A 22848-nucleotide genomic window follows, 5' to 3' on the forward strand; every position below is an offset into this window, starting at 1 on the left:
CGATTTAGTGCATCCAATTTGTCTTCTGCTGCTGACAGACTCCAGATTGCATCCAAGGAGAGCACACCGCTGCCCACGCCTTCTTTACACGTGTACAGCCCTCCTCTTCTGCCAATCAGGGTAGCCAGGCACCTCAGGGTAGCCAGGCACCTCAGGCTACTAACCAGAGTCCATACACACCATCAAACACCCCACCTCCTTTTAATTCCGGTCTTTTCCCACCTGACCAGTTGCCAATGTTGTCTGCTGCAGGCACCACTTATTGTGCCTGCTAGGGGGTGCCCAGTCGACTGGTAGCAGAGCTAAGATTCAAACCCATAGAGTTCAAAATTCCAGAGCTGGTGTGCTAGCTGAATATCTGGCTGCGCTACCTGGGAGCCCTTGTTACCATCATTTTTGTGAAACATTGAATGGAAATTAAGCAAACAGACTTAATTATTTAGTTTAATACTGACACTCACATTATATTGCAACACTGATAGAAGGAAGCACGCTTAATATCATGGTTGCTGAACAATTTATCATATCTAGTCACCTATATGCATAAAGTCTCAGATTCAAGGAGATCTACCTCAACACACATTTAAACTCAAACACACACAGAGAAAGAGAGAGTATAACCTGTTGTGTGGTGGAGGTGACGATGCCCTGCTGCAGTCGGTAGGCCTGTTCTTGCAGGTATTTCCTAGTTTCATGGTTTCTAAGCAGGTACTGCTCCATCTAAACATACACGTAAACAGGGTGTTAACCTTTCTTAAAAAGGCCTACAAACAAATTATTATTACCAAATATTTAGTATTTAAATGCAATGACACTGCAAAGTGGCTCAGTGGGTAGCACTGTCTCATGCCTCACAGCAAGAAGGTCCTGGGTTTGATTCAGGGGTGAAGCAGTCCAGGTTCTTTATGTGTACAGTTTGCATGTTCTCCCTGTGTCTGTGTGGGTTTCCTCCAAGTGCTTTGGTTTCCTCCCACAGTTTAAAGCCATGTAGTCAGGTTCATTGGAAAATTGCCCTAGGTGTGTGTGTAAATGTGTGTTTGTGGTTGCCCTGTGATGGACTGGTGACCTGTCTGAGGGGTTTCCTAAAAAGGTGGAAATCAGATGGCACTAAATCCGGACTACAAGCTCTCTCTCAGTTTCTCAGTCTCTCAGACACGATCAATTACTACCACTCCCACCCTCACCGTATCCAACCAAAGTATAAAAGTGCAGAAACTTTTTGAAGATCCCTCATATTATTGACTGGATGCATAATCAGTCTGACCTTCATGAGGGCATCCTCAGTTTTCTCTGGGCTGGATTTGAGAGCCTGTGCAGCATCCATTATTGGTACCGGCATGAAGCGGATAGTGTAGTTCCTTCAGTGAAGAACATAATGCATGATCAGTGTACAGCTTACAGACATACACACACTCACACCTGTATGAATATCACTTACTTCTCCAAAGCAGCTGCTACATCTTGAAGACCCTGTGCGCTGATGTTGTTCCTGTCCCAAATTACTGTCCTACAGCATTTCATAAGGGTAATACAGACGGTGGATGAGTTAGTTCCTTAAATACAGTACATTATTTTTGAGGAAATGTGTTTTGTTTTTAAGGTCCTGAAACCTGAGTTTGGTGTTGATTTGGAGAGCTTTAGCCAGCATTTTGGCACCCATGTCCCCCATGCCGTTACCGCTGATGTCTAGTCGAGTGAGAGAGTTGTTTCCTCCTACAGCGTTTAACACTATGGACAGATCCGCCTTCAGCTTAGAATCAGCCAGAGATAGGGAGCTTAACGGCTACACTTGCACACACACACCAGAAACATAGAAATCCATTAGTCAGATCCATTTACTCACAGAATACATTTTTAAGCATATGTTTGGATTAAGGTCTCATTGCTAAACTTATGTAGTGAGTAGGGCTTTATATGTATTCGTATAAACTCTCTTACCGATTCCTCCTCCTGGATCATAAGGACCAAGCTATTCAGTACCTGCCCCAAATTCCTGTACACACACACACACACACACACACACACACACACATCAAAACCTGCAAAATCTACAACTGTGTTACACTGCTCAAAACAACTAAGAGAACACTTAATCATCACAGTAAAACACCAAGTAAATTAAACTTCAAGGATCAATCTATCCAGTACGGAAGGAACGCAGCAATTACTCTCTCCTTGTTCTTCCTGACTAATTTGTCTCTAGTTTTGTGTTTTGCTAGTGTTCTTGCCACTACTGGTAACATCAGGTGGTAGCTGAAGCCCATTTAAGTTGCACAGGTAGTCCAGCTCCTCCACATCCATAAGGGCCATCGCAAGAAGGTTTGCTGTGTCTCTTAACACAGTCTCAAGAGCATGGAGGAGATACCAGAACATGGGCAGTTAAGCAAGGGGAGCTGGACAGGGCCCAACAGCAGGATCAGTATCTTTGTGTAAGGAGGAACAGGAGAAGCACTGCCAGAGGCCTACAGAATGACCCCCAATGGTCTACTGGTAAGCATATTTCTGACCAGACTCCATTTTCTAGTGGGACCTGTGCTCACAGCCCAGCACTGTGCAGTTCTAATGGCATTGACAATTACTACAGTATCAGTGAGAACAAGGGGTTTCATGGGTTTTTGCTTATGGGTTCAACAGTGGAGAATTGGCTGTAGTGGTGACTGAACCAAGAACCTTCTGATTACCAGGCCAACCACTGCGCTACCATGATTGGCCTGTCACAATTACTACAATATTGTCCAATCACAATTATTGGACAGATAATCATTAAGATATGTTTACATTAAAAAATACAGTTGCTCATGTAGAACACAGTCAACACTTCTCGTGTTATCATAACTGAATATACTTTGACCTTATCTTTTATCAGTAATTTAATGTTTAGCTTTAAAACACATACTTGCCTGTTAATATCTGAACTAATATCTGAAGTATCAAATATTTCTACAACGGAGCCTAACATGGAGCATTAGGCCAGGATTATACTTGATGTGTGGATTTTTTATGTGTTAAAACATATCAGCTAGCTAGAACTTGAACCTAGTTTGCTAGCCTACTTGGGTTAAAAGAAGGAAGGAAGAAAGGAAGGATATACAGATGAACAGATAAATAGATTAGATTATTAGAACTTTATTAGTTCCAGAGGAAAATTCACAGCAGCACAAAATCAAGCCTTAAGATATGATACAGTAATATTAACAAAATAAGTAAAAAAAAAATGAGTAAAATAATTTAGTGCACTTCTTATAGCGAAATTTTGGACGCAGCCATTTTTGTGCTGATATTACGGAGCTATTCTGCCCCCTAGTGGAAAGTTATTTTAATAATCTCAATGAAGAGAAGAAAGCCAACGGTGCTGGTTAATTAGTAACTAAAACTAAGTACAGGAAATGTAATAGCCTCTGTCTTTTACAGGATACAGGGACATGTAATAAGTAAAACATCTCTCTTGGCGACTCCCAGATCAGACCATCTGATAATGTAAGAAGCCTTGGTGTTGTCCTGGATAACCAACTGACCTTCTCTCCATGTGTAGCCAACATGACAAAATCGTGCCGGTTCCTCCTCTACAACATCAGGAAGATTCGGCCATTTCTCTCAATGGAAGCTACTTAGATTCTGGTCCAATCACTTGTAATCTCACGGTTGGACTACTGCAACTCCCTCCTGGCAGGAGCTCCCATGTCCACTATTAAACCCTTGCAGCTCATTCAAAATGCAGCTGCCCGTCTGGTTTTTAACCAGCCCAAACACTGCCACATCACCCCACTGCTGCGTTCTCTTCACTGGCTTCATGTAGCTGCACACATTCAGTTTAAAACGCTGATGCTCGCCTACAAGGCCAAAAATGTACGAGCCCCAAACTACCTTCAAGGTCTAATCAAACCCCGCTCTGTACCACGCAACCTCCGAGCCACTAGTCTCGCTCGACTTGATCCTCCACCCAGAACTCAAGGAAGACAAGCATCAAGCCTCTTCTCTGTACTGGCACCCAAACGGTGGAATGAACTTCCTCTGTCTGTCCGAACATCTGAGTCTCTCGTTGTCTTTAAAAAACGATTAAAAACCTTTATCACCTCTTTACTAAACACTTAAGCTGACTTGGACTTACTTACTAACACTCATTCATTTATTTTTCATAAAAAAAAACCAAAAAAAAAAACCAAAAAAAAAAAACCCCACTTTGGTTCTAACAGGTTTTAGCAGATTTGTGTTCTTGGACTGTTGTTTACTTAGACTAGAGTAATGAAATGTTTACTATGGAAGCACTTCTGTAAGTCGCTCTGGATAAGAGCGTCTGCTAAATGCCGAAAATGTAAATGTAAAACATTGCAGTGCCGGTTTTAGAACAGTGCAGTATCTTTGTCAAAAATGTGTCTATTTTTATTTATTTAAACTAAATGTTATTTAGTTTATTGAAGGACTAGAGACTCGAAGCCGTGCTTTAAAAACCTAAGTGTGCCTCCGGACCAAAAACAATGCAGGTAGCAATTCTGGATCATCGGGCTGGCCCCAAAGGGGTAGCTACTGACCTCAGACAAAACTAATGACGTCCAAGACTGGTCCACCCCCACCTCCACCAGCCAGGTACTGAACTTTCTACAACGTTTATGAAACTACTGGTGTTTCATAAAAAATGTTGCCAAACTGATTCACATCTTAACAGACTTACTTACTGTTGACTAAATACAATGCAAACAATTGAGGGTCAAGAAACTTGCATAGAGACCCATCAGTGAGAACTTGGTGGTGGTGGGGCTTAAACCAAAACATTTAAATCAATAATCCAAAGGACCAAATGTACTGTCCTCAATAAACATTAAACACTCATCACTCCAGTATAAACAGGCAAACATCTAAGAAATGTTCAGTATCACTACAGAGGCTAATTTACGCTTTAAGATTAGGTTAAATACTATTTTTGCAGGATGTTCAGCTGGCAGATATAAGCTTTCCATACCATTTCTTTACCAGCTTTTTAAAAACTAAATTTCAGACAGCCTGATGAGGCAAATGTGATGTGTGAAATTTGGGGTGGAAAAACACTGTAAATGTAATTAAGTGTTAAAGATCTGTATAAAGAAAAGAACAGACAATTATCCCCATAGTCATGCAGCAGGACTGAAAATTAGTACTAACAACTCTTACTTGGATTTAATGTTGTTGAAGTTTTTACCCAGAGACAGCTGTCTGATGGAACGATTCTTTGCCAGCCAGACCAGCAGGGTTGTGAGATCAGAGTCCAAACCTGCACACGGAGGATCAGTGTTTACCCTGCTGCTTTACAAAAAGTGTGTTTTTTGTGTGTGTGAGTGTGTGTGTGTGTACTGACTGTTGTCTGATATATCCAAGCTGGAGACGTTGGGAATCTCAGCTATACAGCCCTCCAGAATCTGAGATCCAGCAGATCGTAGCTACACATACAGATGTGGGAGCTTTATTCAGACATATATTATTAGAAGGTCAAAGCAATCACACAAAGACAAAAAAACACTTGTGTCCACTTTATTTTACTGATAATGTTCAGCCGTTATTCACAGTTACCAGCCCTGTAAATAATCTGATCAAAATAATAATCATTTGAATTTATTTGTTTATTTGTTGAAATTATTATGTATTACTACTACTTGTACTGATCATTTGAATAGAACGAATTATTACAATTATTATTATTGATGTTGTTGTTGTTATTATAACCATCTTAATATTTATTATTATTATTATTGCTGTTGTTTATTGTTATTAATGGTCTTATTATTAGTCTTGTGACAACCGGTGTTCATCATCGGCCAGGACAAAGCGGATCCCATTATGCTGTGCGGCCACAGCCAAGGTGTTTTTGGGGGTTAAAAAGTGTGCTTTGTGGTTAAAGTTTTTGATTACATGTAAATAGTTACATTTCAAATGCCGAAGCACATAGCACATTTTGTGTTCATTTTCGTGTTGAGTTTATAAGTTACCATTTACAGGATGTGCTTTGTGTTAAGTGGTGTGTGTCTGTTCTGTGTTTGTTCAGTAGTAGTAGGAGTGGTCTGCCTATGTCCAATCTGGTCTTTGCTCTGTCTTTTGTCATAACATTTAAAAGCAATTCTTAATAAAGAGCTAGTGAAATGCTTCCTTATTCCTCGCCGACGACACAATTTTATTTCATTTGAGCGATCACGGAGCACAGCAGTACATTGTGTTAAGAGCTCCTCCTGAGCTGCTGTTCTCTGTGGTCTCCCCTCTGGTGGTTTTGGCGACATCTAGTGGTGGCTGAAGATACTTCTCCTTCCATTCTAGCCAATAGATCACCCCCTTGCCTAATTTGACTCACCTGGCCCTAATTACCTTCTCATCAGCCTCCTTGTTATAAGCCCCTGCCTTCCTCTCAGTCACTACCAGATTGTCAGTTGCTGTTTGCTATGCACACTGTCTGGTTTCCCTTGCGCCTGATATCTGTTCCTGTGTTCCTGACTTCTCTGCCTGGTTCCTGGATCCCTCGCCGGCTCTCTGTTCCTGTGTTCCTGCCTTCTCTGCCTGGTTCCTGGATCCCTCGCCGGCTCTCTGTTCCTGTTTTCCTGACTTCTCTGCCTGGTTCCTGGATCCCTCGCCGGCTCTCTGTTCCTGTGTTCCTGCCTTCTCTGCCTGGTTCCTGGATCCCTCGCCGGCTCTCTGTTCCTGTTTTCCTGACTTCTCTGCCTAGGTACCTGGATCCCTCGCCGGCTCTCTGTTCCTGTGTTCCTGCCTTCTCTGCCTGGTTCCTGGATCCCTCGCCGGCTCTCTGTTCCTGTGTTCCTGCCTTCTCTGCCTGGTTCCTGGATCCCTCGCCGGCTCTCTGTTCCTGTTTTCCTGACTTCTCTGCCTAGGTACCTGGATCCCTCGCCGGCTCTCTGTTCCTGTGTTCCTGACTTCTCTGCCTGGTTCCTGGATCCCTCGCCGGCTCTCTGTTCCTGTGTTCCTGCCTTCTCTGCCTGGTTCCTGGATCCCTCGCCGGCTCTCTGTTCCTGTTTTCCTGACTTCTCTGCCTGGTTCCTGGATCCCTCGCCGGCTCTCTGTTCCTGTGTTCCTGCCTTCTCTGCCTGGTTCCTGGATCCCTCGCCGGCTCTCTGTTCCTTTTTTCCTGACTTCTCTGCCTAGGTACCTGGATCCCTCGCCGGCTCTCTGTTCCTGTGTTCCTGACTTCTCTGCCTAGGTACCTGGATCCCTCGCCGACTCTCTGTTCCTGTGTTCCTGACTTCTCTGCCTAGGTACCTGGATCCCTCGCTGACTCTCGGTTCCTGTGTTCCTGCCTTCTCTGCCTGGTTCCTGGATCCCTCGCCGGCTCTCTGTTCCTGTGTTCCTGCCTTCTCTGCCTGGTTCCTGGATCCCTCGCCGGCTCTCTGTTCCTGTGTTCCTGCCTTCTCTGCCTGGTACCTGGATCCCTCGCTGACTCTCTGTTCCTGCCTTCTCTGCCTGGTCCCTGGATCTCTCATCCACCTGCCACTTGCGGTCCCTGTCAGCCTCCTACCCCAAGCGTAGCCACTAGTACCCTCGCCTTCACCCTCGTTCCCTGGTTCTCTTTCTGGACTATTATTCTTAATAAATCACTTAAACCCTGCTCCTGTCTCTGTGGTTGTGTTCGCATCGTGGTTCCAATTCCAAACCCCTCTTAACAGTACAATCTGGTCCTCACTATGGAACCCGCGAACCCTTCCACAGATGGGCAGGGGTCCATGGAGTCCCTGCTGAGCCACCAAGCCACTCAGCTGGTTCAGCATGACTAATTGCTCAGGTCTCTCATCGAGAGCAACCGCCAGCTTGTGCAGCAATTAGGGCAGGTCTCCCGGCAGGTTGAAGCCCTTACCTCCGCCCAACCTATCTCGTCCCTGAACCCCCGCGCCACAACACACGTTCCTGTTTCTGAGTTCGGTCCCTCTGCTCCGTCCCTGGCTGAGGGACTCACCACCCATCCGGAACCTTACCTTGGTGAGTTGGACAAGTGCCGGGGTTTCCTATACCAGTGCGGCCTGGTCTTTAGTCAGCGACCAATCACCTTCGCCACCGATGGCAGCAAGATAGCCTATGTGATTGGACTCCTCAGGGGAAGAGCCCTAACTTGGGCTGAGGCCGCCCAGTCTTCTGTGGGTCCACAGGCTGGTTCGTATGAAGACTTCCTCTACCGGTTCCAGGCGGTGTTTGATCACCCGAATCATGCCGGTGATGCGGCCAGTCGACTTTTGGGGCTACACCAGGGCTCCCGGTCTGTTGCAGAGTACGCCGTGGAGTTCTGGACACTTGCGGCTGATGCCGGCTGGAATGAAGCCGCCCTCCGGGGAGCTTTCCGTCGTGGCCTCGAAAAGCGCCTTAAAGATGAGTTGGCAGTCCGGGATGAACCATCTAGTCTTCAGGGTCTCATTGACCTGGCTATCCGTCTGGACGGCCGGCTCCGGGAGCGCCGCCGGGAACGGTCTTCACGTCCTGCTCTGACCCCGAGGCCAGTTCTTCCTAGATCCTCTCATCATGAAACGCCTGTTCCGTTTCCAGCTTCCCCCACTGCTGAGGGCGCCGAACCCATGCAGCTTGGACGAGCCCGGCTCGCCCCGGAGGAACGTCTGAGAAGATTGCGTTCGGGCGAATGCCTCTATTGTGCCCAATTCGGGCACTTTCTCACTTCGTGCCCCATACGCCCAAAAGGGGGAGCTCGCCAGTAAGAGTGGGGATTCTGACGAGCTCAAGACCCACAATCCCACCTCTTCGTCCTCGCCTCCAGGTCCCTGCTACCCTATGCTTCCCCGGGAAGCCGTTGTCCCTCCTTGCACTCATCGATTCCGGGTCAGAGGACAATCTTATCGATGAAAGTCTTGCCACCCAAAAAGGGTGCGTCTTGGAGGTTCTCGACACCCCTGTAACCGCTTTGGCTCTGGATGGGCGTATGCTCGCTCGAATTACTCACCGTACGGCCCCGGTAACCCTAGTCTTTTCGGGCAATCATCGCGAGTCCATCCGTTTCTCGGTAGTCAAGACTCCCAAGTCCCCTCTGGTTTTGGGTTTCCCATGGCTCTCTACACATAATCCTCATCTTGATTGGCAGCAGGGAAAGATCACTGCTTGGAGCGATCTCTGCCACTCCCGGTGTTTACAGTCAGCAGTCCATCCCTCTAGCCCTCGGACCGACCCCCCTCCCTCCATCGACCATGTTGACCTCTCACAGGTCCCCTCCAAGTATCATGATCTACGGGAAGTATTTAGTAAGGACCGAGCTCGATCTCTTCCTCCCCACCGGCCCTACGACTGCGCTATCAATCTCCTCCCCGGGGCCGCACTTCCCACCAGCCGTCTCTACCACCTGTCTCGTCCGGAGCGTGAAGCCATGGAGAATTACATCTCTGAGTGTCTTGAAACTGGTCTCATCCGTCCTTCCTCTTCCCCCCTTGGTGCAGGGTTCTTCTTTGTGGAGAAAAAGGATAAGTCCTTGAGGCCTTGCATAGACTATCGGGCGCTGAACCAGATAACGGTTAGAAAGAAGTACCCCCTTCCGCTTTCGTCCTCTGTTTTCGAGTCGCTGCAGGGTGCTGCCATTTTTAGTAAACTTGACCTCCGCAACGCCTACCATCTGGTGCGCATTCGGGAAGGTGATGAATGGAAGACGGCCTTTAACACCCCCCTCGGCCATTTTGAATAATTGGTGATGCCCTTCGGGCTGACCAACGCCCCCGCGGTCTTCCAGGCAATGGTAAATGACGTCCTACGCGATTTCCTGTATCGTTTCGTGTTTGTTTATTTGGATGACATATTGATTTTTTCCCGGTCCCCTGAGGAGCACGTCATTCACGTCCGGCGGGTCCTGTCTCGCCTGTTGGAGAACAGGTTATTCATCAAGGCTGAGAAATGCGAGTTCCACACAAATTCCATCGCCTTCCTCGGCTTTGTCATCCAGCCAGGGCGAATTAGAGCTGACCCCGAAAAGATACGTGCCGTTACTGAGTGGCCTGTTCCTTCCTGTCGTAAGGCCTTGCAACATTTCCTAGGGTTCGCAAACTTTTACAGGAGGTTCATCCGCGACTACAGCAGGGTAGCGGCCCCCCTAACTCGTTTGACCTCCACCCAAGTCCCCTTCTCCTGGCCCCTGGAAGCTCAGACAGCCTTCGACCATCTCAAGGTTCTGTTCACCTCTGCTCCCATTCTTTCTCAACCAGATCCCTCGAAGCAATTCCTTGTGGAGGTTGACGCATCTTCTTGTGGAGTTGGAGCGGTACTCTCCCAACGCTCTAGCCCGGACAACAAGTTTCATCCCTGTGCCTTCTTCTCCAAACGGCTCACCCCCTCGGAGGCTAATTACGATGTAGGTAATCACGAGCTCCTGGCAGTCAAACTCGCTCTGGAAGAGTGGAGGCACTGGCTGGAGGGAACAACACAGCCTTTTGTGGTCTGGACGGATCATAAGAATCTTTCTTATGTCCAGACAGCAAAACGGCAGAACTCCCGCCAAGCCAGATGGGCTCTATTCTTTAGTCGTTTCGACTTTACCCTGACTTACCGCCCAGGCTCCCGCAACACCAAACCTGACGCGCTCTCGCGCCAGTTTATTTCCGAGGACACTCCACCCTCCGACGACTCCATCTTGCCTTCCAATTGTGTCCTAGCCGGTGTCACTTGGGATATCCAGGAAGCTATCAAGAAAGCCCTAGAACAGGAACCCGACCCTGGACATGGGCCTTCCAACCGCCTGTTTGTTCCGACTGCTGTACGACCGGCCGTCCTCAGATGGGGCCACTGCTCCAATTTCGCCAGCCATCCTGGAGCTAATCGCACAGAGTCCCTTCTTAGGCGTCACTTCTGGTGGCCTTCCCTGGAAGCAGATACCAGGGAGTTTGTGGCTGCCTGCGCCACCTGTGCCCGCAGTAAGTCCTCTCACACACCCCCCGCGGGTCTGCTCCAGCCTCTCTCTGTCCCTGGACGTCCCTGGTCTCACATCGCCTTGGATTTCGTCACTGGCCTTCCAGAGTCTCAGGGAATGATAACCATTTTGACGGTTGTGGACCGTTTTTACAAGGCGGTCCGGCTGGTAGCCTTACCCAAGCTCCCTTCAGCCCTTGAGACGGCTCAGCTCTTATTCGACCAGGTCTTCAAGATCCACGGTATTCCCCTGGACATTGTATCTGACCGCGGTCCTCAATTCGTGTCCCATGTCTGGCGTGCTTTTTGTAAAGCCCTGGGAGCCACAGTCAGCCTCTCGTCCGGTTTCCACCCCCAATCCAACGGGCAAGCGGAAAGAGCCAACCAGGAGGTGGAAGCCGCCCTGCGTTGTTTGTCAGCCAACAGCCCCTCTCTCTGGAGCAGCCACCTCGCCTGGGCCGAATATGCCCATAATACCCTCACCTGCTCTGCCACCGGCCGATCCCCGTTTGAGGCCTCCCTTGGCTACCAGCCACCACTATTCTCTGAACAAGAGGCAGAGGTGGCAGTTCCCTCAATTGAGCACCACTTCCGGCGTTGTAGGAAGATCTGGAGGTCCATACGAGCTACCCTGCTTAAGTCCCAGACCGTCACCCGGCGTTCGGCCAACCTCCACAGAAAACCCAGTCCACTGTATCTCCCGGGCCAGTCAGCGTGGTTGTCCTCCAGAAATATACCCCTACACTCTGAGTCCAGGAAGCTGGCGCCTCGTTTTATTGGGCCATATACCATCCACAGGATCATCAGCCCCACTGCTGTCCGGCTCAAGTTGCCCAAACATATGCGGATTCATCCTACTTTCCACGTCTCACAGTTGAAACCGGTCAAACAGTCCAATCTCTCATCCACCTGCCACCTGCGGTCCCTGTCAGCCTCCTACCCCAAGCGTAGCCACTAGTACCCTCGCCTTCACCCTCGTTCCCTGGTTCTCTTTCTGGACTATTATTCTTAATAAATCACTTAAACCCTGCTCCTGTCTCTGTGGTTGTGTTCTCATCGTGGTTCCAATTCCAAACCCCTCTTAACACATTGTGTCAATACAGTATTATAGCAGCTAAAGGTGTGTTAAAGTAAAACGTATTTAAGGTAAGTAAGTATTACTGTACATTACTATACAGGTGTATAAACAGAATAAAGATATATAATATGAATATAATAAACTATCATTAAAGCGTCATGTTCAGTAAATATTGACAGATGTGCAAATGTATTATTTAAGACCCAGCTGTGACAGCTAGGTGAGGTGAGACTTAACCATTTAACTTAACCCCTTAACCATTTAATTAAAAGCTCGATAAGACTAACCAAAGTGTTGCACTAAGTGCTTTTTATAATGGGTGTGTAATTTTACCTCACAGCTACTCAGATCCAATGAAACGTCCTTCAGGTTGGGGTTGCAGGCCAGACCAAGCAACAGAGCTCTGATATAACACATACAAACACACAAACATACAAACAATTAACAACAATCTTAACCACTGGACACCTAAAGCCTTCAAATGTCCTGTCTATCCATAATTAATCTTTTAAACTAACAAAACTGAGACAAGCTTAGCAACAGCTAAACAATAAGTGTCATCAGATGTGCTGTAGATGACATGTAGATGTACTTAGCTATTGCTAAGCTTGTCTCAGCTTTGGCAGATTAAAAGATAAATCATCAAACACCCACAAACAAAACATATTTACCCAGTTATACTGAATGATCAGAACTACCTGTTGCATAACTTCATAGAATTATGTCACCATTGAGGGGTGCTCAGGTAGCACAGAAGCAAATTAAGCTAGGCCACTATCACTGGGATTCAGGGTTCGAATCCCCCGCAGAGCTATCCCACGGTCAGGTGTTTACATGATTGACATGAGGTGGGGTTTGCTTGAGACCAGCTTGCCATTCAAATTACCCAATAAGTGAATTAAAAAAATTTAAATATGGTCATTTGCTATCCCCTGTGTAATCACATATATGAAAATTGATTCTGCAGTGACTTACTTTAGGGCCTCTGGTGGGAGTCTGGTGCCAGATAGGATGATGGCACTGAGTGAAAGAGCACTGCTGAAGAACTGCTTAAAGGAGGCAGGCAGTTCTTTACCCCTCCTGCAAGATAAAAAGGAAAACAATACAGAAAAAGGTAACTCAAAACCACCAATTATCCATTTTTCTTGGCTGGGATTGTAGACAGAGAAGATTGTATCTTTATTTCTTACCTGGTACTGAAGACGTTCTTGGACATGTTGAGAACTGAAAGGTGCTTGAGAGAACCTCGTAATAAAGAAGAACAGACCTGAAAATAAAACATAAACACATGAACTTTAGCCCTGTTTACTCTCTAGTCCAAACCCAAGCTTAAGGACACTGTACCCTGTACACTGTATGAAATCATGTTACTGTTTAAATCATGCATACAATGAATTTGGTGTTATTGATATTTTTAACACAGGAATTTGTTTACTTGCTGTGGCTTTGGTGTACTTTAAAGCTGCAGTACGCAAGCTTTGTGGATTGTGCAACTTTTTGGTAATGCAAGTGAGTAGTGGGAGAATTTTTTATGCCTTCTGTATATAGACTGTGCCAGTTTAAAATGATAGTAAACTTTCTGAGACAGGCATGTTTATAACACTAATGACTATGTTAAACTTGTAGGCAGGAGATGCTATCACAAATAACAGTAGCTTTTGTATAAAGTTAATACATGACTGTAACAGACAAACTAGATTTTTAAAAGGCCCAGTCTTTTGTAGGTAAAGTTTCAGGCAAAACGTTCAATTACTATTTTTATCCTATTTTTGTATTTCCCAGTTCCAATCTAGTTGTGTCCAGTTACCCAACTGTAACAACTTTTGCTGCCTGCAGCCCTGCACACTGATTGAAAACAGTCACATATGAAAGTCATGTACTCTCTCGGACACACATACAGCCGCTGCCCACTCCTGCCCACTTCATCAGAAATGAGAAACCAATTCAACCTCCCTCCCCCAAGCACAGCCAAGGTTAATAGCACTTGAGAGTGTAAGATCTCATCTGTAGTGGACTAGTGCTGCCCCACCTGATCATCCACAAAAGTAAATTCCTGTTAATTCACTTTGTGGCCTTGTGATTCCACTACAATAATTAAAAGTAACGGCACAAATTTAAGCAGAGCTTAAACTGGATACATTTGACTCATACATTTATGTTATTTTACTGTTCTACTGTATTAAACATTGAAACTTTACATATATCAACACTAATTTTAAATGACAGCAGTTAATAGTTTAAGAGTTAGCTTAGCTTGCTAAGAGTGACTGAAGACAAGCAAATTGATTTCTTCCCTACAATAAATTTTGAGACCCTAACCTGCATATGTCATGACTGTAAAACCAAAGAGAAAATGTAAAGCCACAGCACAGTATAAGATAAAAATTACTAACCAGGTCAAGAGGACAGTCACAGTTAGACAGATCCAGAGTGTGTAGGGAGTTTGGCTGTCCCAAAAAATTCCACAGGTTCTACACAGAAACAAACATACTGCTTTATAAATCTAGCAACCACAGCGTAAATCTGTTTGTTTTAGACATTTTTATTGTAAGTCATAATAATAGAGCCAGCTGTAGTCTAGTGGTTAAGGTACTGGACCAGTGATCAGAGGGTCGCTGGTTCAAGCCCCACCACTGCCAGGTTGCTGCTGTTGCGCCCTTGAGCAAGGCCCTTAACCCTCAATTGCTCATACTGTATACTGTAACTGTAATGTAAGTCGCTTTGGATAAAGGTGTCCTCTAAATGCTGAAAATGTAAATGTAATAGGAACAATTTTAAAACTGTGAAGACATTTTACTCATTAAAGAAAATAATTTGACTAATAACAATAAGAAGAAGGTTGTTTTATTTTATTTATCTATTTATTTTTATTAAATGTTGCAGCTTTAATTTGAAAACAGTTATTGTTAGTTATTGTGGTTCAGGTTAGGGGTAGGTAAGGGTTAGCAACAGTAATAGGAAAGCAAATGTACATACTTCACAAAGACAGGATCACACACACTGTGTATGTGTAGCCTTTTTCACACGTGGATGTTTACCCAGGTATTAGCTGACAATTTATTTTTCTAAGAGACTGTTTTGGCCACAAAATGGTGACTCTATATTAATGCCCACAGTTTTGAAATATGATGTTGAACAAGCTCCTGGTTAGGTGTCCACATACTTTTGGCAATTTTTACAGTATGACACATCATGAAATAAGCCATTCATGTATAAAAGGGCAGTGGTGGCTCAGCGGTTACAGTACTAGACTAGTAATTGAGATGTTGCTGGTTCAATCCCCACATCTGCCAAGTTGCCACTGTTGGACCCCTGAGTAAAGCTAAAAGCGTCTGCTAAATGTCTTAAATGTAAATGTAAAATGGTGCTAATGTGAGAATGATACAAAATTCTGTAATTACTATTAAGATTGGGTGGCACGCTGGCTAAGTGGGTAGCACTGTCACCTCACAGCAAGAAGGTCCTGGGTTCAATCCCCAGGTGGGGGCGGTCCGGGTCCTTTCTGTGTGGAGTTTGCATGTTCTCCCCGTGTCTGCGTGGGTTTCCTCCGGGTGCTCCGGTTTCCTCCCACAGTCCAAAGACATGCAAGTGAGGTGAATTGGAGACACTAAATTGTTCATGACTGTGTTCGATGTAACCTTGAAAAGTGATATAACCTTGTGTATTGAATAACTATTGTTCCTGCCATGAATGTAACCAAAGTGTAAAACATGACGTAAAATCCTAATAAACAAACAAACTATTAAGATTACACTAGTATGTAAGTTCTGAGTATTAAAGGGGTTAGTGTGTGTGTTTACACATACAGTCATGTCGTCTCCTCTTAGTGAATTTCCGGACAGGTTCAGGTGTGTAAGTGTGTTGAAAAATGAAGGATTTGAACACAAAACCTGTGCCAAAATGTTCACACCTGCACAAAGAGTACATTTAAATACAGCATTAATATTTCCTTCACTTTCTTTACTGTGTTCATGTGGTCAGTTAATCTTTGTATGCCCCCATCAAACACACATTCATGTACTATCATTGCCAGATTAACACATTGCAAGAAACAATGCAAAGTTCGAAATTATAACATTATCTTTTACTATTTTATTTATGTATTTTCTCCCTTTTTCTACTTTCTTTAGCGTATGATTGTGACTAACTAATATGGGCACAGAGAAGTCCTTGAATATTTCAGCTTGTATTCATAGTGTGGGCATTTTTAATAATACTAGCACTGACTGTAAGTAGGTGTGTTTGTGCAGGTAAGTGAGATGTTCACCTTTAGCTGAGAGGGAGTTTTTGGAGAAGTTTAGATGTTTCAGACCAGACTGAAGTTTTCCAAGTGGAGAACTCAGAGATGTAATACCTGATGAACATATCATCATTGTTATTATCATCATCACTATCTAGACTGTAAGCAAAAAAAATGAGAAAGAAACTGTTTGCAAATTGCACATTGTGATTGCATATTTGTAACACTGAATGATTTTAGAAATTAAACATGAACATAAAACACAAGGAAAATTGACTATAAACTATAAAAATAAATACAATCCAGCACCTGTATCACCCTTACATAGTCTTATAAAGTCTTTATAAAGTCTTTGTACCTCCAACTTAGTAACTGGTTGCACCACCTTTAACAGCACAGACTGAACACTGTGTGTTATTTGATAACATCACACATCACACATCACTCTGGAAGATGTTTAGTTCACTTTTTGCCTAACTGCTTTAAATCTGAACTGAATGTTTCAGATCCTGCCACACAATCCATGTTGGGCAGTCCATAACTTGTTGAAGCTTATATATGAACATTCATTAGTATTCATAATCATTCCTTATGGCAAGTTCACACTACACGACTTTACAAGTCGTCAGGTCGCTGTACAGTTCACACTACACAACTGGATCTCTTGTAATCGGGAGTCTTTCAAGTTGGTGTGATCGACTGATCAGCGATAGGGGGTTTCACACTACACCATCTATCACCAACTGGAATCGCAGGTGAGCTTCTTAGGTCTCCCAAACTAACGCGATAAGTGACGAAAGGTTTAATGATACCACGTCCAAAAATGCACATCAACAAGTAGCGCTCGATCAAAGTTTGTGCGCTGATGTGCAGCGTAAAATCAAGGAGAAAAAATAGGAACAGCAGGGATTGTTCTATAGTGAGTTGGAAGTTTTTTTTGCAATGCAACGTTGATGTTATGTTTTGTAGAGAGTGATAAGGTCAGAAATACTTGTGTGTGTGTCGATGTATTCTGATATAAACTATATTAAGCCCCTGTCCCACCTTTTTACAACTCCTCCCCTGTGCTTCCCCTCACCCCGTATCTTGCATTCTCATTGGCTGTTCGACATAGTACTCATTGCCAGTCGGGCAACTCAGATATTCAGATATTCGACAAGCTGAATATCTCTCTTCAGTCGCTGAGAGCTTGGCGAGCTGCTCGGACCAAGTTGTTGAGTAGTTCACACATAGTGACTGAGAGCCGAGTTTCAATCGCCGAGCGAACACAGAGTTGCTCCCGAGCCGGCAAATGTAGTGCTGACCAGTCGGCGAGCAAAAATCAGGGCAAAAATCATGTAGTGTGCACTAGACATCAGCTTTAACTTATAAACAAATCTATAAACCTCACAAGAATTTTCTGACATAAAGTGAAATGTATTGTTTTCTAAATAACACCATGTCATCCAGGTACAGATGCAACAAAGCACCACTTTAAGATCACACAACCATCAAGTTTGACTGCTGGAATGATGTTCTTATTAATTAATGCCTATGGTTTCAGGATCATCCAGGTTCTATTTTGTAAATGTCAGATGAGCACTGTTGTTTCAATTTGTTGGACGTTGATTCTTTCTTGCTGTTTTGAGACAAAAAACACTGACCGGTTGAGGCGGTTGTGGTTTCTCTAGGAAACACTAAACGTAAGCCAGTAATACCCTGGACAGGGTGCCAAGTCATCGCAGGACTTCGTCTATCCTGTATCTTGGCTGACAGAACCGCTAAAAATCAAGCCGAGATCTAGGTGGTGGTGGACTAGGGTAATAGACTGCTGTGCCACCAGAACACCACTAAAGTTAAAACCCTTTCAGATTGTTCTGTTTCTTAGTTCTTCCTCAAATTTCCTTAAATTATTTGTCTAGATAAATAAAATTGCTGTTTTATTTACCTTCTTACTGTGTAATATGTTTTGTTTGATAATGTAAAATCATTCAGCATGACAAATATAGAGACAATCAAAAAGGAAACAGTTTTCCACACCATAACACGTCCTGTATGTGATACCTTTATCCTCAATTGAGTTATTAGCCAGGTTGAGAGTGTGTAGAGCTGAATGTGGGTTTTGACTCAGAGCGTTGGCCAACTTCTGTGCAAAATCACTAGAAATACAAACACATCCATTTTAAAACACAATGTGTTTGTTATTTACTCCATAAGTAGTTAACATTCATTTGACTCAAGGTAAGTGTATAATTGAGTTGAAATCTTACGCTTTTAGTCCTGTGTTTTCCAGAGCCAGCTCCTCTAGTCTGCTGGAACGAGCCACTACTCTCAAGATCTGATCACATAAATCTGTAGGCTACACACACACACACACACACACACACACACACACACACACACACACACACTGTTAAACTGTGGTTTGGTTAATCTGGCTTTAATTAGATTCAATTTGCAATACTGACAGTAAGCTACAGATGTTTACTAAGAGGGGCAGCACTACACAGAAAAGCCCCCTTGTGGGTATACCCATGTTGATGTGTATGTGTGTGTGTGTGTATACAGTAAGCATCAAAAATCTGACGGTGCTCAGGTGGCGCAGCAGTAAAACAAGCTAGTGCACCAGAGCTAGGATTTCGAATACATTGTATCGAATCTCAGATCTGCCATCCGGCTGGGCTGGGCGGCTACATGAACAACGATTGGCTGTTATTCATAGGAGTGGGACAAGCCGGTTTAGGATTCCTCATAACTGGTGCAATTACGACCTCTGACGGCTGATTGATGCCGCCTGCCATTATTGGGGAATAATGCTGATCAGGGTGTGGCTCTCTGTGCACAAGGCTGATCCGCATATGAACTCTCCTCATGCAGGTGAAAGGACGCAGTCGGTACTGCTCACGTGTCGGAGGGGGCGTGTGTCAGTTGCAAAGCTCCTCATTCAGAAGTGCGTAATGCAATCAGGGTAATTGGATACGATTAGATTAGGGGAGAAAAATCTAAGACCACTAGTAAACTTGCTTGTATTTTGTTTTTCATACTATATAAAGAAATAATTAAATCTATTATTTGGGCACAGTGGTAAAACATGTTAGCTCATCAGAGCTGACATCTTGAACTCATAAGTTTGATAACTGTGATAACTCAGTTTTCACCCCTTTTCCTTTATCTAATCTTTTGCTACTTTTCTCTATGGTAGCAATGCATGGCAGCAGTGTGGTAGCACTGTGGAGCAGACAACCAACCATCTGTATGTTTAAGAAGGTGAGAAGAACTCCACCAAGGAAACCCACATGGACACATCAGTACAAAAAATCTACCCAACTCCCAAAAGACATGACTGACCCAAAATGTGACTGAGAGGACTGTGGGACATACCAGTTTATAATCCCTGAGTGAGAGTTTAGTAAACCACTGGTTGTACTCCAGGACTGCCACGATGGCCATCAGGTCCCTCAATACAGCAAAGAAAAGAAGCATACCATCATCATCATCATCATCATTGTGCTTATTACCATTATTATTATCATCATCATTACCTTCTTCATAACATTCTACATCATTCATACTATTACTATCACCTTCTATCATCTTCATCATATGCAGCCTCATTATCACCCTAATCATCACAATATTTATCATCAGCATCCCTTTCTTTATCATCTTTACTAATGATACACTCATAATCATTATGATACCTGGTCTCTAGATGGATGAAGTCCTGCAGGTTGAGCTCTCTTGTGTCCTGGGTGAGGTAGATAGTGTCTACATCCTGAAAACACAAAGACAGAGGATGAATGAATGAAAGGAAGAGTCAGACAGACAGAACTAGGAAGAGTGTGAGAGAAGAATCTGGACTTACCCACTGCACCTCTGCTTTGTAAGTGAACCCCATCTGATCACATATACACCAGTACATCCGGGAAAATGCACCTGCAACGACAGTACAGATCAGATAAGTGTAGTGACAATTATTATTATTATAATGTTATTGTTAATGATTTTAATTAGCACTCTCAAATCCTCTTTTAATGATGTTTTACATTTCATCTTTTAATGCCATGTTTTATCTCTTATCTAGAAACTCTGGGTCATGACCCCTAGGTGGGTTGCAAGCCAAAAAAATGGGTCGTTACATTTTGTAAACCCCAGTGGGACCAGATTATACAGAGCAGAGAGAGAATAAGATGCATTGTTTGTTTTGCCTGGGTCGTGTATAAAATCAACGTTAATTTGCCGATCCCTGCCCTGATTGAGGAGAGCGAGACTGACACACGTCCCCTCTGACACTTGTGCAGTACCAACTGCATCTTTTCACCTGCACGAGGCGAGTTCATATGCGGATCAGCTTTGTGTACGGAGAGCCACACCCTGATCAACTCATTATTTCTCGACTCTGTGCAGGCATCAATCAGCCAGCAGAGGTCATAATTGCATCAGTTATGAGGTCCCTATCCGGCTCCCATCCTGTATGAACAACAGCCAAACGTTGTTAATGTAGGCGCCCAGCCCAGCCGGATGGCAGAGCTGAGTTTCAAACCGACGAAATGTCAGCTCTGGTGCGCTAGCGTGTTTTTCCAAAATGTCTTCACCTGAAATGCTTATTTAACCGAGTAACGTGTGAGTGTGTATGTGTGTGTGTGTATACCACAGGGTGCAGTATCAGTAGGAGGGTTATTCTCCCAGAATGTTTGTAGACTGGTCATTCTTTCAGCTGGCTTTAGCAATAGCTTCTTTATCACCCTCCTACAACACACACACACACACAACACTCTTATTTTACTGTTCACATTTACATTTTTAGCATTTAGCAGACAATTTTATCCAAAGCGACTTACAATTGTGACCGTATACATTACAAGCAATTGAGGGTTAAGGGCCTTGCTCAAGAACCCAACAGTGGCAACCTGGCAGATGTGGGGCTTGATCCTGCAACCTTCTTATTACTAGCCCTTTACCTTAACCGCTTAGCTACCACTGCCCACAAACACAAACATGGTAGATTCCCATGCTGAAGGGCTAGGATCCTATAATAAATATAATAGATTAGAATACTTTATTTGTCATATATACATACAGTATACACATGTACAATACAATGAATTTCTTTTTTTCCACACATCCCACCTTGTAACCCTGGAGCAGAGAGCGTTAAGGGCCTTGCTCAAGGGCCCAACAGTGGCAGCATGGCAGAGCCAGAATTCGAACTCTCAACCTTTTTTTTATTGATAGCCCAAAGTTCTACCCACTAGGCTACCCTTGTAGAACACCCACTAGGATATAATCGTTGTAAAAAGAAAAAAACACAATCTACACTAAAAATGACTATGAACAGGGGTAGCTCAGTGGTTAAAGTACTGGACTAGTAATCATCCCCACCATCACCAAGTTGACACTGTTGGGCCCCTGAGCTATAGGCCCGTAACCCTCAATTGCTTGAATTGTATTCAGTGATAATTGTAAGTCGCTTTGGATAAAAGCGTCTGCTAAATGCTGCAAATGTAAATCTAATATAACAAGGGTAAAAACAAAGGGTTGCCATGCCCTGGACTGAAGCCCTGTTCAGGATGTTCCAGCTTCGTCTTGTGATTGTAAAGGACGTATTTAGCAGATCTGCCAACTTTGACAACCACGGACATAAAGCAGAAAGATAAAGAAAGAAAAAGGTGGACGTACTGTGGGTTGAGTCCAGGACAGTGTTCCTGTATGCTCAGTCCTATCTGAGCAATGACTTCATCCACATCTTCATTCGAGTTCAGCTCCACACGCAGCTGTCCTTTATCATAGTCCACGACCAACTACACACACACACACACACACATCAACATGGGTATACCCACAAGGGGGCTTTTCTGTGTAGTGCTGCCCCTCTTAGTAAACATCTGTAGCTGATTAGCAGTCTTGCTCGAGCCTAAATAGTGTCTGCTATGCTAATCTTATAAAACACACACATGCCACAGCAAAAGTTATGTTCCATCACAAGCTTCGGAAAGTATTAATGTGATTATTATGTACAAAAAATAACAAATACAATTTCAGTAGCGATACAGATACTGTTTGTTCTGAAGGTCAGATGCAGCTCGCCAGCTGTTCAGGATCAGGGTGAGAAAAGTAAAAAAAAAGACCAGATGTTTTTTGCAGCTTTTACTGGTACAGAGACACGTGTGGGTGCCAAGCCAGAGAAGCACTGATGTGGAGCACAATACTGCTAAATATCAGGTAAGTGTTAAGCAGTGATCACTGAACCATTTTATTCACATAATTAAGGACTGAAGGATCAGACACACCTGATGAGAGTGAGAAGAACGGTTGGCAGAAGATAAAGAATGTTAATCTTGATACTCAACCTTGACACAGACATACAGTACTTCAAATTCCCACAGACATACTTCAAAGTCTTGTAGGATGCCTTCTCAGACAGTGATTGTTGTTATAGCTTGGGTCACTCTATGTTCTTTAATACTTTTGTTCTTTATTTGCCTTTGAAATAGGATGTCCATTAAATATCCAACATCTGGTTGATGTATCTTTATATACACCGACCAGGCATAACATTATGACCATCTTCCTAATACTGTGTTGGTCCCCCTTTTGCTGTTAAAACAGTCCTGACCCGTTGAGGCATGGACTCCACTAGACACCTGAAGGTGTGCTGTACGTGATGTCGCACAATTTGAGAGAAATTTTTTTTTTC

At 44.1% G+C, this 22848-nt stretch overlaps 1 protein-coding gene across 1 annotated transcript in view; it reads right to left on the minus strand.

The window, feature by feature from the left end:
- The window catches only part of LOC134302084 (F-actin-uncapping protein LRRC16A), a 76843-nt gene that overhangs the window by 20283 nt on the left and 33712 nt on the right, over positions 1–22848 (minus strand). The window contains exons 5-24 of the mRNA XM_062987155.1: positions 21831–21952; positions 20803–20900; positions 20017–20087; positions 19853–19926; positions 19533–19608; positions 18422–18510; positions 18216–18310; positions 16200–16286; positions 15739–15842; positions 14326–14403; positions 13123–13199; positions 12908–13012; positions 12266–12335; positions 5330–5411; positions 5146–5245; positions 1939–1993; positions 1611–1783; positions 1439–1507; positions 1265–1358; positions 622–720 (exon numbers count right to left, since the gene is read on the minus strand). Coding sequence (XP_062843225.1) covers positions 622–720; positions 1265–1358; positions 1439–1507; positions 1611–1783; positions 1939–1993; positions 5146–5245; positions 5330–5411; positions 12266–12335; positions 12908–13012; positions 13123–13199; positions 14326–14403; positions 15739–15842; positions 16200–16286; positions 18216–18310; positions 18422–18510; positions 19533–19608; positions 19853–19926; positions 20017–20087; positions 20803–20900; positions 21831–21952 — 1818 coding nt within the window. The remainder of the gene's footprint in view (positions 1–621; positions 721–1264; positions 1359–1438; positions 1508–1610; positions 1784–1938; positions 1994–5145; positions 5246–5329; positions 5412–12265; positions 12336–12907; positions 13013–13122; positions 13200–14325; positions 14404–15738; positions 15843–16199; positions 16287–18215; positions 18311–18421; positions 18511–19532; positions 19609–19852; positions 19927–20016; positions 20088–20802; positions 20901–21830; positions 21953–22848) is intronic.

The sequence above is a fragment of the Trichomycterus rosablanca genome, chromosome 1 (genome assembly GCF_030014385.1).
Source record: "Trichomycterus rosablanca isolate fTriRos1 chromosome 1, fTriRos1.hap1, whole genome shotgun sequence".
Classification (NCBI taxonomy): domain Eukaryota; kingdom Metazoa; phylum Chordata; class Actinopteri; order Siluriformes; family Trichomycteridae; genus Trichomycterus; species Trichomycterus rosablanca.